This window comes from Heliangelus exortis, chromosome 6 (assembly GCF_036169615.1).
Source record: "Heliangelus exortis chromosome 6, bHelExo1.hap1, whole genome shotgun sequence".
In the NCBI taxonomy this organism is placed as follows: Eukaryota; Metazoa; Chordata; class Aves; order Apodiformes; family Trochilidae; genus Heliangelus; species Heliangelus exortis.
In genome coordinates, this window is record NC_092427.1 from 13,772,527 (window position 1) to 13,790,688 (window position 18,162).

At 38.2% G+C, this 18,162-nt stretch overlaps 1 protein-coding gene across 1 annotated transcript in view; it reads left to right on the plus strand.

Moving 5' to 3' along the window:
• The window catches only part of CNTNAP5 (contactin associated protein family member 5), a 264,807-nt gene that overhangs the window by 201,647 nt on the left and 44,998 nt on the right, over window positions 1-18,162 (plus strand). The window contains exon 14 of the mRNA XM_071746754.1: window positions 10,644-10,800. Within this exon, the coding sequence (XP_071602855.1) occupies window positions 10,644-10,800 (157 nt within the window). The remainder of the gene's footprint in view (window positions 1-10,643; window positions 10,801-18,162) is intronic.

The window sequence follows — 18,162 nt, forward strand, 5'->3', positions numbered from 1 at the left end:
CATGTATTTTTCAAAGTTGTATGTCCCTTAAGGATTTCCATTTTTTCCAGTCTGAGACCTCCTCTAAAACAGGAGTGTTGGGTCTGATCTTCTGCATAGCTTTGTTTCTTCTGACCCCAGGCCCTCTGGGGCTCTATGTCTTGAAAAGAAAGCAGACAAATGATGTACACAGTTAAATGGAAGTGAAGGCCTCATGTTATATTTTTCATAGCTGTTGGAGAATTCTAACAACATATATTAGTCTATACCTTGCCAAAATCCTCTGCCAGTCTTAGAGAGACTTGCCTGCCTCTGTTGTATTGCTTCTGCCCAACTAACACCACAGGAGGGAGATGCCTACATCTCTCCCAACCAGCAGCAGACGGGATTTGTAGTAGGTGATACTTTCCTTGAGGAAGGTACATTCAGTGAAGGAGCCTCACTCTTGGAAGGAAAGATGGTGGCATATGTGATGGAGTTTTATTCACAGCCTTGATGCAGCCCACTAGAAAGATTTGTCTTCCATCAGCTGTGATGAAAGCCCTATGGTACAAAGTGACATTGTGTGTAAAGATCTTGATTTGTACTTCATGAAGCTTGTAGGCTGGCTGAATGGCTCCAATGGTGGTTTTCTTGCACCATACAGAAAGCATATAGATGTGGTGATCTCATTTAATTACTGAAAATTGGATTGAATAAACACAAGACTGATTACTATGAAAATAAAATTGACTGTATGTTCATGGGAAAAAAGAAAATGAGAGAAAAGGATTTGATATACTCATTGTGGCTATGATCCTTACAAGTGATGTGGCAGCAGGGCTCCTTTCAAGAGTCAAGAGCTGTGCTCCAGTGCTGCCAAGAAATTATTGAACAAGGCCAGGACATCTTCTGCTGGACTGGGATAAGATGCCTTGATCTCACCCAGAGGGCTGGAAGGTGCTGCCTCTGTAAACTGTAAAGCTTTGTGGCTGGCTCCTTGGTAGTGGGCATGTGCTGATGCATTTCCTAGAGCTGCTGGAGTTCCCAGCCCCACTCTGCACTGTCTCTCCATGTGGTTCTGTTCAGCATCTGGAAAAAGAGGAAGGGCTGGTTGGCTTCTCGTGGTTGCATGTCTGTCATTCTGCAGCCTCTGCCCATTGCAGTATTCACCAGAGTGGTAAAGCTACAGCTGAGTTCTTCCTTCTGCTCCAGGAGCAGAAAACCATCTCCTGAGCTGAATAATAAATAATCTCTGTTAGTGACAGTACAGCTACACAGCATAGTTGAGCAGTTCACGTTCGATCCAGCATAGTCTGTGGATGAATGTATATACACACTCATGTATATATCCTTCTGTTTGCTACAGCTGTAAGAAGAGATATAGAGGAATCTGAGACCAATTAAACAGCAAAAAGTAAATAGAAGATCTATTTGAAACATGTAAAGTTACTGCTAACAGGGTGAAGAAAAAAGAGCTTCAAATTGATTAAGCTGCTCCACAGATAAGACAGATTGTTGTCATCCTGACCTTTAAAGCTGGTCAGGATACATCAATAGGAGCGTCTTCTGAGTACAGTATTCTACGATTTTTAATTTATTTTTTTTCATTTATATTCTCTTGTTTTTCTCCTTACATGCTGGCTTGGAGCCAGTTCATTTCATGGTCTTGCCTATACATATGTTCTGCTACAGCTGCATTTTTCCAAAGTGCCCAATTTCACAGCACTCCAGCCTTCCTTAAGATGACAAATGATGCCCCTGCTGCTCTGACCAACAGAACCGTAATTGCAGCCGGAGACAGGAACAGCTGAACCAACACCATGCTGCAGTTTGGGTATATCCTTAAGTTGGAACTTGACGGCATTTGTTTATTGTAGTCAAGTTTCCAATTCCACCACTTAAGGCATTAACTGCTGGCATTAATTGTAACATTGAGGAAAGCAGAATTGCTCAGCAGTTGAAAGCAGTGTCAAATCAGCAGTTATTTATTTGCCGTTGCTCTGTAATGTGTTCTAACACATTGGACTATAAAGAAGTTTAATGAGTTGCAGTAGTGCTTGTGGCCCCTCAGAGACACTGGGATCCAGTTCAATGAGGTTTTTTGACAAAGCACTTAAAATTGGACTTCTCTACTGCTGTGCTGGACATCCAGATGGGTGCTGTTATGATCATTGTCAGTACAACTGAGTTGCCTACTAACGCTTTCTGTGAGCAAAAAAATGAACAATCTGGTTTAACTGTGAGATTTGGGTTCAGTAGGGATGTGACAGAAAAGTAGAAGGAGAAGCTAAGACCATGGGTTTTGCTCTGTCCCAGGAACCTTGATGACTCATAACTAGAATAAGACTAGGAAATATGTCTGAATTATTCTCTAAACTCTTTTCTGGTTGTTGGTTTCATTTTTGGTCATTTACAATACTTGTCTTATAGAGTCCCTGCTCTGCACAGGGACATTTTCAGCTCTTTAACAGAAGCTTAAATATACTGATTTTTTTGCCTTTTTATTAGGAAACAAAAAGCAAAGCAAACAAACACAAACTCTCTCTTTTTATATATAGCTGCATGGGGAATTATTCTGGGTTTCCCTCTTACCAAAGATGCTCATTTGCCCAATTAATTTTACATCTCATTTTCTGAAGAATCCTTTCCAAAATCCCAATAATATCTGTGAATGCTATTGTCAGTTTTAAGAAAGTCCCCTACTTTATTTCATAAGCCATTGCCACTTCAGAGTGAATTGCAATACATTGTTACCTCTTTTAATTGAAGTTCTATTAGTATTGTTTTTCTCTTTTCATTCCAGTTCAGAAATTCAGCCTGTTTACTGATGATATTTTCTGGATTTCTTTAAGTTTAATTAAAGCCGTGAAATTCAGTAGTTAGTATCATCCACTTTCAGGAACCAGTTAGTGGTTACCCTTCAAAAAGGCACTCTGTGGAAATTACATTGTCCCAATGACTTTCTCATAAGATTCACTCCTGGTAAATAGATGTTGTTATTCTCTAACTGTCAGCCATGCTGTATTAACCCAGGAGCTGAAAGACAAGGTGTGTTCTCGTTGGTTCATGAATCAATATTGCTAATAAAGATTCTCTCTACCCAAATCTAACTTTTATTGTTCCTAGAAGCTGTCATCACAAGTACAATAGGAACAAAATTCATTGGTCTTTTGTGGCTGGTTGTCAAATGGTAAGACAGTCCATTTCAGTCACTAGTGACTGTAGTGGTGTAATGTGAGCAGGAGGGAAAAAAAGTAATAATAAGGATACTTTTCTCATTATTAATGCTGGTAGTTAAAAAGTACTTATACAGGAAAAAGTTCTGTTGAGTAAGGTGATTCCATTTTTAGTCAGACACTTTTCAAAATAAAAGGAGGGGAAAAAGAACTGTTATTAGTGTATGTAGTATCTCCCAAAGGACCAAGCAAAGATTGCTTTCTTCAGCATGCTTGTTTGTAACTAATCCAGTCTCCTATTAAATGCCCCAAATGTCCCCATTTTATATATATATATTATTTTCTAGTCTACCAAATCGCATTTTGCTGTGGGCATAATGCAGTAAAGTTGGACAGGTTCTTGCAAGACTTGGCTTAAACCTTGTTTGAATTCTAATGGACTTTACTCCAGTTGACTTGTGTCCATTAACTCGAGCAACCTGCTCTGAGTTATTCCCTGGCTTCCAGACTACCCTTAGGCCAGGCTGCAGACCTGGGGCTTTGTGTGTTTCCTTGATGCAGGATTCAGGCTGGTGGGAGGACCCGAGCCTGGGAGCTGTGCAGAGCTGGGGCCTTTCCTGTTCATTTCCACCCTTGCACCACACTGAGTGCATGGGCTGCTAAGTGCTGCAGGTAGGGTCCCTGTGTTACTCTTCATCCATGCCCTATCCCAAGAGCTTAAGCTGTTGCAATGGTTCTTGCAAGAGTAAATGGATCAAATAGATCATTAATTTTTCTTTTTTAGCCCCTTTAAAATAGTTGCTTTGGGCCTTTATTTCACACCTGCATATGGTGCTTTTATGTCTTAGTGAAGGCCACACTGTTTGTTTAAGGAGTTCTTACAACCCAAATCTGTTTCAGAACAGCTTGAAGTAGGAGGCTGGACTAGAGAGTCTCCAGAGATGACCCCCAGCCTCAACCATTCTGTCCTCCTGTTGCAAATCAGCACAACCACTCAGATTTTTCTTGACCTGATGACATCTACACCAGTTGCTGGATCAGGCCCTTTTTATCTCTGGAATATAATACTGAATAAATGAACTGTTAAGTTTCTCCTCCTGGCAGTCTTTTCTGGAACAGCTGCTCATAATGTAGTTTTTACAGTTCTGTAAAAACTCCTGTCTCACTTCAGCATTTCCATGAATAATAGTTGAAAACCAAATTTTCTTGTGGTGAAATGGTTAGTTTAAGGTTTGATGCACCATTCATAGTCTTTGATGCTTCAAATATCCCCCTCTGTCCTCTACAATATTATTTCTAGGCTCTGAAATTGCTTTCCTCTATGAAAGCTTAAATAGCAATCATGAACAACAACTACTCTGATAAACAACTCTTCTCATCTTACAGTAGTTTATAAGGTGCATTAGTTCAGTAGTTTCTTCTTACCCTTTATCCCTTTTACATCCATTGTAAAAGACTTTAAAGCTCTGAAGAAGAGGATATTATCTGTCTAAACTTACAAACCCACTCATCTCTTCCATGCTTTCCTCCATTCCATGTGGTATATGGTGATCTAAAGCCAGGCCACCACAAGCAGTGCTCATAATATAAACTGTGTGGGACTTTAGTGGAATGTTGAGAGACCAGGCTGGGTCACTGGTTGCACTGGTGGCTGTGAATGTCACTCCTCTTGCCTTCCTCAGGCTATGGAGAGCCACTGAGGAGCACTGCTCTGCTGAAGATGGTTTCTGTGAAGCATAACTATAGAAATAAAGAAAGATGTGCAGAACCTAAGTCTTAATAATGTCTGACCCTTCAGTACTCCATGCCATTTTCAAAAGAACTGGAATGGCATCATCTGGCTTGTCTTCTGTTTATTAATCCATTAATTCAGCAATCGCTACTGTTAACTCCCATTATTTTTGTAGAAAAACTGAGGCACTGCACTGAGCCACCACAGGAGATGGACTTCCAGTGGAAATAGGTGAGATGGTACTGGTGAAAGAGGATGAGAATGAACACACAGGAGCTGAATGAGCAGTGTGAGGACAACAAATGATGATATCATCTTACTGCCATTATTCTTCCTGGCTATACCTATGATATAAGGAAGAAGTCCAGTCAATCTTCAGAGCAGGGCCTGCTCCTCTGTCTCAGGCAGAGTGATGTTGGAGCCCACCATGGCTTATTCATGGTCATTGTTCACTTAAAATTGAATCCAGACCATGAATGGTTCTGGTCCCAGCAGAGTAAGGATGTGGCAGGACATGCATCAGTCTCTTAGGTCTATTTGTTAAGGCAATGAATAACTTGTTTGTCTGAATTTACCTTGACAAATTGGGCTAAACAGGGAAAATGGGGAATACGGAAGAAGAAATGGAGTTGAAAGCAAGAAGTTTGAAGTGAATTCGAGATGGAATGCAGGAGATAAAGGAAATAAGATCATGGTTTTTCTTCATTTCAACAGGGAAGGCTATCCAGTCCATCTTCATCAAAAATCCAGAGTATTCAAAGCTGATCTTTTCTCTTTTTTGTCATTTATCCCTAAACCCTGTAATCCTCTGCATTTTTCTTTTTGGGTTGTTCTTGTAGCTTTTTCTTCCTAACCTGCATGTCTTCAGGTGTTCCCATAGTTTCTGTTGCTGACTGGAATACCATTTGCATCTTTCAGGAAGCTTGTCACTTGGCCAGAAATTTATTGAGAAAGCAATCCAGTCTGAGCTGGCAGGAGAATGGAAGTACTTTTAATATTTTCAGCCTTCTTTGACCTTCAGCAGAGACATTCATGAGGCATAAAATTTAAGTTTGGATGAAAATTCAGCCTTCCTCAGAATGTAAAAGTGTTTGGGTCTGAAACCCTTATGAACATCCTCAAATCTGTCTCTCTACAGGTTGATGATGATTCTGCTTTTATTGAAGCACCATAAATGTGCAATGGCACAACTCTGTCATTCACAGCTCAGCAGTCATGCTCATTAGCCTCCTATTAAATCTAGAGAAGCAAAGGTCCATGTTTATTTACCTTTTTTCTGCCTATTCTGATCTGTGAGAATATCTTAAAAACTCCAGGAATAAAAGAGCACAATGCAATAACAGCTGCTCCAGAGAGAGGGAGATGCAGTTTCTCTGCATAAGAAGAAGAGATGAAGTCAAATGCTGCTTCATGGTTGTTTATTTAGGTTTTTGTTTTTTCTTTGGTTTTGTGTGTATGTCTTTTTTGTCTGTTCTTTTTTTTTTTAAAAGCAATTACTTAATTACTTGCTGATGTGCTGTAATGGTGGAAAGACCTTTAACTGACCTGTTTTAATAACTTGGGTGCCCCAAAAACCTTACCTGTGCTAGGGGATGTGAATACTGGATCAGACTTTAGGTTTATGCACAAGCATTTAACAATTTATCTTGTTATATTCCTTTCTTGTTTGTTGCAATAACAAGAGGCATCTGACAAATGATGCAGACAGAGCTTGACAAATATATTGTTTAATACTGTTAAAAATGCATGATTTTTTTAACCCATGCTGTAAAGCATGAGAGCCAGTGTTAAGAATTTCTGCCTGTATAAAGTTAAACTGAGTCCACAAAAGTTGCTTGGGATTTATGTAAATATTAGTTTAGTCCTAAAAACTGTTGGAATATGCTGCTTCTCCCCCTCCTTCAGCTTCTGAGTGCCTGTACAAATAATTTTTTTTAAAAATTCTCTGCCATTGAGAACATGAGCCAGCCTAAAACCTTTAGAAATAACTTGTATTGCTAGCAAAGTCAATGCTTTCTAATGCAGAAAATGAGAGAACTGTCAGTACAAGGAAGAATTAAGAGGAGAGGACAGACATTTTCTTGTAAGCTGGCAGAGGGACACCGAATACATATTCAGCCATTCTTGTCATTAGAAGAGCCAGATACGCATTGCAGGGGAATTTGATCTCAATCTGTGTCTTCTAAAGATCTCTGGAAACAACCTCTGTGTGTCTGCTATTCTCTTGATAGTCCTCAGCCTCTGTGCTTATGAGCAGTGCAGTCAGTGCCAGCCTTGCTTTTGCTGAAACAGATTTCATACAGAGAACAAACCACGAAGAGTTAAGTGAATTTATAGAGCAGGTGCTGGAGATCTGCTGAAGAACTGACAATCTGAAAGGAGCTTACTCTCTCTGTCTTGCTGGCTATAGAAAAACTGAATTCTTGCCCACATGTTTCAGTACTGCATATGCCAGGGTTTCCACGTTCTTACTTGGCTATTCAAATACATACGTGCAGGAGCTGTTGAATAGCTCAATAGACTCCAAAGGACCATCTGATGGAGACAGGGAGAGGGAAACATCAAGCTGATCAGCTGAAGATGAAACCCCTTATTCTTTTCTTTCAGCAGACCTCTGCCAACCTTGCTTTCTGCAGTCGGTGCCTGGCAGTGTGAATGAACAGCAGTACTTGATCTGACACAAAATGCTGTCTGCTTGAATCCTTCATGCAGTACATATTTTTCATTATTTTTACTGGTGAATTCAGACACCTGGAGCTTACTTGCTTTGTTTTGTTTTGGGACTTTTTTCACACATATTCTCCTTCAGAACTACATTATGAAGTTCAGAGACAATCTTAAATTTATTATAGTGGATTTATTTTCAGTTCCAAACAGACAAAAAATTATGAAAAATAATATTTTGTGCATTAGGCTTTGATTACCTTTTGGACTAAATGTGTTAACAGATGCAACGTAAGCACAAAATGAAGTATTAGTAGCACTTATTTAGTGAACTCTTTGGCTTACAAATTTTAAAGTGGAATTCTACAGAAATGTGTAAATATTCATGGGGCTGTGTTAACTCCTTGATGAAAGTCATTGACTTAGTTTGTGGCTTCAACACAGAAAGGAAGTAAATTAATTTTGAGATGGTGGATAATTGATAATGTTTTGAAAATCATTAGAATCCCATGACTAAAAAAGTGTAGATATTGCAACAAGTCTACAGGCTTAGAAGAAAGAATCTTAAAAACATCTCTTGGCCAAACTCAATCTCAATGCAAGGCACTCTCTAGCTCTGCCAAGATACAGTGGTGTAAACTTTCTGTAAAGAACTTGTGGTAGATTGATTTGGATTGCTAGTAAAATGTTGCATTACTTCAGTATTACATGTATATCACATACAATATATGTCTCAGGAATTCCTAAACACTTCAAATGCCTTCTAGAGTACCTTAGATTTAAGAGCTTTGCTGAATAGCTCTGTGATTTCTCATGTGTTAAGAATTAAGCATGTGGAAATGAAATTTGAAGAATCAAGGCGTTATTTTCCTTGTATTACAATTGATTTCTAAGGGGATAGTTATGGAAAAAATCTGCTCATCGTGAATAAAGGGTGGCAGAACTCTGCTTAATAAATAGAATTTTTTTTAAAGGCAGTGGTTTTTTAATAGTCTGTTCCCTGGACAATCTATTGTTCTTTATAATGTTGAATGTACTGGTTTTTAGCAGTGTATTTAATTTGGTTGTAAATGTGTTGCTTTTACCAGTTCCCCAGTCTATATCATAAATCTGAATGTGTATGTGTTTGCTTGGTGTATTGCTCGATAAAAAAAGTAGCAGCAGATCTGAAAAAGACATCAGAAAACTACTTATTCTTAATTCCTGTGAATGATTGCTTAGTTCACTGTTATGTTTAAGTATATAATTATTTCTGCCAAAAGAATCTGACACAAGTTGAATTTGAATAATGAATACCATTATTTGCTGATGGCCTGAAGGATTTATCTTCATCTAAATATTTTTTTTCCAGAATGGGCATTTTTTGCATTAGATTAAGCATTTCTGTATAATATCTAGTTCAATTCCTAGACAAATTACCCTTTTATTCAATTATCACTATTATAAGCTTTACCGAGTACTTTCCTGGTACTATAGACTGGTTTCACTGGCTGCAGCAATCAAATCTGCAAGAAAATCAGCTGAAAAGAAAAAAACACAAAAGGAAACATAAATGTGTTGATAATAATAGGAGACCTACAATGAGTGTGCCCGTATTTGTAAGATGAATCCTTAGATGTTCTTGAATTGTGTTTTTCTAATGAGGACCACAGGGTATTGTTCCAGCTCGTCATGTCTTAATTGTTGGTATTGTGAGAATGGAGTTACTCTTCCTATTATTATTTTCCCTTTTTCATGAATTTACAGTTCAGCAGTCTAAGCTTAGAAGGAAAACAAATCTGAATTAATTTTGCCAAGTGATTCTAAAACTCATTTTAATTAGTCCCTTACACTCTACAGTTAACCTTGATTGCTTTTCATATTTTAGACTTTCTTGCTTTGTATAATGAGGAACACTGTCTGATAATAATGTTAGTAGAGCAGAAGAATAAATTTGTATATTTTTCTACATTAGCAGCGCAGTTTATTTTTCCAAGCTCCTTTGATCAAAAAGTCTTGATATGTCAATTTTACTAAATTTTTTCTATTCACCTGTATGTATAACTGATTACATTTCTTGATTTCAGGATTAAGAAGTCAATGATAAAGTTCTCTGAGCGGGAAGACAAAGTTAGTCTTAGCAAAATGTTAATGGATTTCATTACATCTCAATCTGCTTACTGTATCTGACTGTTAATATATCGTGATTGATGTATAACAGCTTGTGAAATTTAAACAAAAACTATTTAGGTTTGTATAAATACACAGATCTTAGAGGTCCTGTAAATAGAAAATAAGCACAGAGACAAATTAAATCCCAAGTAGGAAAATTTTTTCCCCACTTTCCTCCTGCCTGAATCCTTAATCTAAGATGTTTCACTATCTTACGGAGCTTTGCATTTGCAAATTTCATCTTTGGAGAGCACATAAAAATCTTTTGGCCTGCTCCCTAAGAAACCAATACAAGTTTTGGTCGTAGTTTTGAGAACTTTATTAAGCCCAAGGTCATAGCTCAGTTTGCATGTTATTTCTGAAGATTTTTGTTCTTTATATTGGAGTCTTAAGGTGAAAAATCTTGGCCTAAGAGCTAGAGTCTCCTTCCTAATGGGCAGACACTTCAACAGGTCCTTGGCCAATACTGGGTGGTTCAAGACATCTGTGCAGCGTGAGTTATGGCATAAGAATTGTTTTCTGGTCCCTTGAGTGACATAAAAGTGACATAAAATCCCATTTTATGTGATGGCCCCTAGCATCACATAAAAGCACCAGACAAAGCTGGTGCAAACACTGGTGTTGGGTTTGGATGTCAAAAGTCTGTGCAGCTGAAAGCCCCAAAGTTCTCCTTGGCGACTGGCACATGAGCCCTATGGAGAAAACATCTGCTCCTCAAACCAAACAGGATTACCATAAAGCTGCTGCTTTCTTAACATGTATTTTTTAAAGATGGAATTTGGACAGAGTGTATAGTTTGTTACTTTGTCTATAGTTTTCATCTTTTCCTTCAGTGTTATTTAACATGTCCACCTCCATTCTCTTTTTCCTTCTCAGGAGAATCCAATTTGCTTATCAAGTTCTTTTTCTCTCTCTTTTTCTCTTTTCAATTTTTCCCCCTCTCTTTCCTTTTCATCCAGATGGAATGCCATTTGCTTGGTGGGTTGGCCGTGCCAATGAAAAGCATCTTTACTGGGGAGGATCTCTTCCAGGCATTCAACAGTGTGCATGTGGACTTGAAGAAAGTTGTCTGGATATGAGATATTTTTGCAACTGTGACGCAGATAGAGAAGAATGGTAATAATTTTAACATGTATAGTAGTGTCTGTGTGAGAGCTGGGGTTAGGAAGTAGAACAAGAAGTCTTAAATCTTTTCCTGATTCACAGCTTAGAAAGCTTGAATGAGTTGAGTATGATCAAATGAGAATGAAAGACTATGGACTTCAGATTTTGACTTTAATTTCTTATTTGAACCAAAGAGAAGATAGCTGACTGAAACAGGTTGCTGGGATGGTTGTTTTCAGAAAATCTTTGCTGTTGAAGGCCAAATCCAGTCACTTTGTTTAAAAAATTCCACTGATGCAACTGTAGCATTGTATGAAGGTTGATACATGGGTATACAGAGCAGAAAATCTAGACATAGACAGTAAAATTCAGGTACAGCCAGCTAAAGAACAAGAAACCTCTGCTATCAAAAAGACTTGGGTTTTTTTTTTATGAATCAGTGTGTCTGTTTGTTCCTTAACTGTCTTTTACATTGGGTCCCAAGCTTTTTGAAGTCAGTGGAAAGACTTTCTTTGGCTTCTCTGTTTTGGTTCATTCCCCATTGGAAGCTTTTAGATTTAACAGCTTGAAGTATTCAAAGACTTCCTAGGGTTTGGACCCAGAGGGTGGTGAACCAATGTTACATGGATCTGTAAGGGCCACCTCACAACCTTCTCCTGTTCTCTCCACTTTCAGAGACTCCAGCATCTGAGAGCTTTCCAGTTAATTCCATACTTGTGCTGGAGGGAACAGAAATGCGGCTGAGTGTTGTTAAAAGTGTTATTTGAAACACTGTAAAAATGCATGTGAAAACTGTTCTGCACTTTCTCTGCCTTCTGGATCATTCATTGATAGGACTGCTGTCCTTTTTTTTTTTTTTTAATATGTATATTTTAACCTTGAGTAGGTCAGAAATTACAAGTAATAGAAGCAGACAAGAAATGTCTTCCTGTAACATGTTTGAAATAGTGTCCAAATTATCCCTGTGAAACATCCACTTAAAAGAGAATTAAGCAGACAGGAACTATAAGGGGTCTCAATTAAAAAAATAATAATAATCTGAAATGAATTGTCAGTGTACTTGTTGAGTTTTTTGGTTGCTTTCCAGACAGCCTGATTATTTGGTTGGACCCTTTTTATCCTTGGAGTTAGTATTCACTTTCAAAAATCATAGCTGTAAGGGGATTTCTTGGGGAGGATCTTTATGTAAATGTTCATTTATGAATGTGATTTGTATCGATTTGTATAGAAAGGCCCGGCTGTGCATGTTAATCTGTCTTTTTTTTAATGTTTGGTTATCAGAAGCACTTTGGTTTGCAAATTAGCATCAGAAGTGTCAGTTCTTACTGGTACTTGGCTCTGCTCATAATCCACATTTCACTTTTCACTGAGCTGCTACTCAAGCAGAGCCGAGTTTTCCTCTGGCAGAGCTTTGAAAGTAAAGTCTGAGATTGCAGGACAGGGCATCACTAAGTTGTACAATGCAAGGTGAAAGCTAAATGCAGTTTCATAATGGTTCAGCTGAGTCTCCTAAGGAAATTATACCTAAGTGAGTTATACTGTGGGTGTTTATCTCCATTCCCCCCACACACCCGATGACTTTGAAGAAGCAGACACACATCAGACATCTTCAGTGGAGAAGGAGAAATCTCAGAAGTATTAGAAAGTACACGTTCTATGAAAATTTATGCCAGGCTGAGGGGAAAAAGCCAATTAAAACCCACAAGAAGGAAGTTGAGGAAGCTTGCAATTTTATTAGATTTTGGAAAATCCTCATGGGAGAGACATGTTGGAAATCATGCTTCATTATCTTGGCAGCTCACAGAGCTACTTGCTTCCTCTAATTTCATTATAATAACAGGATATGCATAGAAGTTTCCTCTGCTAAACTGCCTACTATTTGTTGGTTTGAGACTCCAGGTATTTTGATTTGACTTTTAATCCATTTAAAATTTGGACTTTGGTCTGCAATTCTGAATTGCAGGTTGCCTTTTTAAAAGCTAAAAAAACCTGTGACCTTTTCAAAGAGTTTCTAAACATAAGAAATTTCATGCCTCTTGAAGATTACTTTTGTGTTTCTCTGCTAGAACACTGACCTCCTGATATATAATGACCATTTGAATCTGAAACCTGCTGAGATCTGAACTGTGACTTTAACCTGCCATACATTATGCTGGAAGTAGCAAGACAGCAGTAGATGCATTTATTTGCCTTAGCATGAAATAAAATGGGTGCTGCAGAGCGGAAAACCAGGAAATAATTTTCACTCCTTTTAGATAAATCAGGCAGCTCACTGCATCTCTGAAGCAGGAACTCACCAGAATAGCTGGGGCATCATTGTGGAAGGGAGGCAAGCTTAGGATTTTGCTTTGGTTTGGTTTCCCTGGGCTATGGCTGGTGTGCAGAAGAAGCTATTGTTTGATTAGAACAGGAAGAAAATACAACAAACAAACATCCCCCCCCCCCCCCCCCCCAAAAAAAAAAAAAAAGCACAAACTCAGAAATAGAAAACAAGGTGACAGCCCTGAAAGAAGTCCTGAGCCAGGTGTTTGGCAGAACACAAGATGCACTTGTAGGCATACTGACTTGGAAATGATATCTAATCAGACACCTGAGCCAGCTGCTGTCTCTGGGTTCTTACTTGACATGACATGAAGTTAGTCCTTCTGGAATTATGCTGGCCAGGTGAACAGGAAAATAATTGATTGCATGCTGTATGGGGAAGGCTTTTGTATTTTTCAACTTCTGCTGATCCTGTGAAATCTATCTTTTTCCTCCCACCTCCTCACCACACTTCCAAACTCTGCAGTATGATGACAGCAAATTCTGTCACTGCAGAGTAGTGAAGCATCTTCATGGGATTTGCTGGAGAATGGAGTACTTAGGTTCAAAGCAATAGTCTTTCAGCAATAATGCCTTATTTCTAACAGAAGGTGTGTTCTTGGTGGAGGCATTATTGGTCAAAGGTGTTAAACTGCTTTAAAGAGTGAAGCATTTCTGAAATGCAGACAAGGTTGTGTTATCTTCAGTCCATTCTTGACATTTTTGGATCATCAGTTACCGCTCCCACACTGTCTTTCATCTCAAGCAAAACTCTCTTGCCTTGGTGATGAAAGTCTTGCTGCTCACCAGTCCTTTCACTTAAATGGGAGGAACCTTATGCCAGGGTGGCACATGACTGTCCTGAAGTCTGTTTGCTATTTTTGTGTCTCTGTCTGGAGTGTATTTTCCACTCCAAATGCAAACGCTTGATTGAAGCAAATCATCAAACCAAACCTGTTTCTTACTGACTGCTTTTTATGTTGTACAGCAAGAACAGCATCTATAGAATTTGTGCAGGAAGTTCAGGCATCTCAGCAGAGTGTTTTAGGCAGAGTTGTTTCTAGACAATAGCTGATTGGCCATCCTTTTCTTTCTGTTCTCCATCCTTATTATTCAAATTATAGGAATATCCTCTTTTTTTCTTCCAGAACAGCTCCTCTTTTTTTCTTCCAGAACAGCATTCTTCACTGGGGAGCTAAACCTTTGAGTCTTCCCATTTCCAAAGTAACACAAATTCACCTCTTTATCATGCCTTTTATGTACTGCAAGCAACAAAAAAACCACAGGATATGAAAAGAAGGGGAAGAAAAAAAGGGATATGCATGTTTCAGACCCACTTTGGCTCCAAGAGATACATTGGTTATATCCAGCTTTGTTCAAGAAGGAGCAAAGCCCTGTGGAAATTAATGAAGTCCTCTTTGGATGAGCTATATTTGTGCAAAGCTGTGCCAGAGCCAGGATGCTAAACCTGGAAGGGCTGAGGAGAGGAGGGCAGAGAAGCCCAGCCACTGACAAGCCCAGATTTGACAGGTTTTGTTTGCTCAGCCACCATCCCACACTGAATCCATTCCCCCAGCAGCAACGCAGGCAGCTCCACAGAGCCTGGAGCTCATAAATAAACCCTGCCAGAGGTGACCTGGCCTGTATAGAGCTGTCTTGGATATCTGCCTCCATGACTGCATTTGTCAACAAACTAGAAAAGCTGCCTGCAGAGAGCTGACTGTAGCAGGCCCTGAGTGAGGTGTCAGGAACCAGTTCATTACTATCATTACCAAACTCTTTCTTTGTACTGCTTCTCTAATTCAGCAAAATTTAGCCACTGCATCTTGCCTTCATCTATTACATCTGTCCCCTTCTCCTGCTGGCTTTTTTCTTTATCATGATTCCATGTTATTGTACCCAGTAAAGGATTTTTGGATACAGCTAGTGGGTAAGATAGCAGTTACAATGAATTCCTTTGGATTGGTAATAATGTGTCTTACACAGGACCCAAAACCTTTCTGGTGGAAGCCTGTTTCACTGACCCATTCCACTTCACTGACATCTGATGATGCTATTCTTTTCCCTAAATGTATTCATGAAAATCTCTACTGAATATCAGAGCTACTGAGGCTCAGACACCACCAGAGTTTTCATTAATGAATAAGAAGAAAACGTACCAATATGGGATCATATGAGAAAAAATTATATTTAATGGCACTGCCACTCTACCATCTGTTAGAAAAAATAAAGAAACAGCTACAAATTTATTTATTTATTTTTAACAGATAACCAATCTGACAGCTGACACTATTAGGTTACCATAGAGTGAAATTTTGTAAATATGATTTTATTACTAGCCAGGAGAAAGAAGAAGAATCTCAATGTGTTACCATCAGAACACTTAATTGTCATTTACAGGTAAGACTGCCTGGGCTACATGTTAAAGTAACTTGCTGCGCTAACTTTATCATTGCTGAATTTGCAGTGAATTTTTTTTTCCTTTGCCCCTCTCTCCCCATATTTAGAGCTTTTCTTTGATTTGTAACATGAGTCAGCTTTTTGAGGAAGTGCTTTGAGTTGATACAGGCATTAATCTTCAGAAATGGATAAATAGTTGACACCCAACTGTATTTAATACTCACAACTAGAAATATTTTAGTGATTTAATTTAAACGACATTATTGGATTTGGTTTGGTTTTGCCTGTGGGAAGTATAGGCTGATACTACCCTTTTATACAAAGAGCTCAGAAAAACATCTGTTCATTGTGGGTGCCTTCCACCCTCTGAAAAACACTGAGATGTTCATCTGAATTTGTGCTGAATTGAGTGCCAGGTCAGGCAAGCAATAAACTTCCCAAGTTTATTAATTTACTTGTGGTGTTTTCTGCATGTACAGGGCTCTTTTCAGGAAAAGGATAAAACCTGCTTTAATTTTTGTGAAATCAGGGCTTAATTTACATTCCTGGCCAAGTAGCATTATCTCCCCCAGACTCTCCTTAAGGCAGGACCCTCCCTTAATTCTCAGTGACATGGCCATGGAGTGCTGTGTGAAACCTGCTAAGAGAAATAAATTACTGGTTCTGGCTAACCAGAGAAGCATCTATGGAAAAACAAATATAATCCAGTATCAAATGTAGGTGAACTGCTAAGTTAAAATAAATATAAGTAAACACCAGCTTTGGCAAAAAATGCAAAAATAATGAACTAACAAAACAGAAAAAATGACTCTAACAAAAGTTTTATATTTGTTTAAAAGACAAAAGTATGTATGTACACATCATAGTGCAGATGCTTTCTATCAGAAAATAACACTTTTTATTTGAAAACTGTAGTTCATTAACAGTGCTCCCCAAGCTGCCTTCAGGCAAAATTCCAAATGTTTTGTCCAAATTTTCGAATATTTATATTTTTTAGTGCCACTATAGTTCCGCCAGGAAATTGTTGTATAGGTACATGAAGCCCTCTTGCTCCTCTCTGAGGCACAGTATAATATATTTGAGAGGTTGCCATGGTGTACCATGTAAAGAGAAGAGGAATCATGTTGGTTTGTAAAAAATAAATCTGAAATAGAGTCAGCTTAAAGAATATCAGGAAATTAAGACACACTTTAGCTCCCATGAGGTCCTGCATAGTTTCTTCCCATCTCTTTTCTGCTTTTCTTATCTAAAATATCTTAGGTGTTGACTTTTCACCAAAAAAATTGATTACCCCCCATGAGATAATAATAAACTGCAACAGTAACTGTTGTTCGTGTCACTAACACATTATCTGAAAAGTAGAATCTTTTTCTCATAGGTTTGTTCCAGTATGTGCTTGTATGAGAATAAATATTCTTAACACATGTATTTTTTTCCATGTGTGAGAGAATAAAATACATAAAATGTGCTTTTTGAGTTTCAAGAGAAACTTGAGTGAGTTTTCAAGGCATTTATATAAAAGTGAAGATTTTTATTAGATCTAGAATGTTTTTCTTTCTCACAGTTGAGCTATGCTGTTAAATATCTGTGTGAGTCTGGCATATAACTAGTGAAAACTCAGTCATAAAATTTGATATCAAAGAACTTCATGCAATATAACAGAATACTAATAAGTAACACAGTTTTCAGAGATGTGGAACAGATATCTTGAAAATGTCACCATTTAATTTATTCTTTTTTTATGTATGTTCAGTGGTAGCTGTAGGAAGGTACTGATTTTTTTTTAATGCCGATTACAATACTGTAAAATGCCTGCACTATTTTTTAAATGAAAATAATTTTGCTAGAAAAATCCTAACTATTTTTGTGAATTTTTTTAAATTTTAAAATAAATACTAGTTTAGTTATTAGTGTGTATATTGCATATTTTATGTCCTCTTTCTGGGCATCTTTCTACCTTTCATTCATTCAGCCTGCTCTTCTTCCCTTCACCTGCTGAATGTCCTATTTAATGATCTTCTTAAGGAACAGTCAAATAGTTCAGCTTTGTAAGAACTATTTCATCTCCTCTTGAGAGCACTTACACTAACTTTCAGATTGGTACAATGAGCTATGAGACACCTCTGTGAAGAGATTTGGAGACCATGTATATTTGTATCATACATGGTGGTTTTCCTTCTGAGTCTGTATTGAAGGCATCACTCTGCCTTGTGTGTTGGAATTTCATCTTGCTGCACTTTGTCTGCAATTATCTGCATTTCAGAAACTCACTGAAGCAAGAAAAAAATGGTAGGGTTTTAGAGGGTAACTCTCCTTTTCCCCATGGAATTATGAGACAATTAACTGTGCTGCATGCAATTAGAAACAATGAAAAATAAATTAAATGCATGCGGCCTTTATAAAAAAGATAAAAATACACTTTCTATTTTTTCTGACATCAATCAGAGTAGAGCACTTAGCCAAGCAAACACCTGAGACTGTGTCAGACCACAGCTGCAGTGCTCACCCTGATTATTTTTTCTTTCCTGAAGTCGTTTGTCCCTTCCCACAGCTGGGATTATAATGAGAGGTACATTTCTGGAAGGTGGTGTTATGAGCAGCAGGTAGGTAGTCTGGAATCTTGCCTGGCATGTCAGGCTGTCTAGCAGTGGTATCACCCAAAAAGTGGTATCC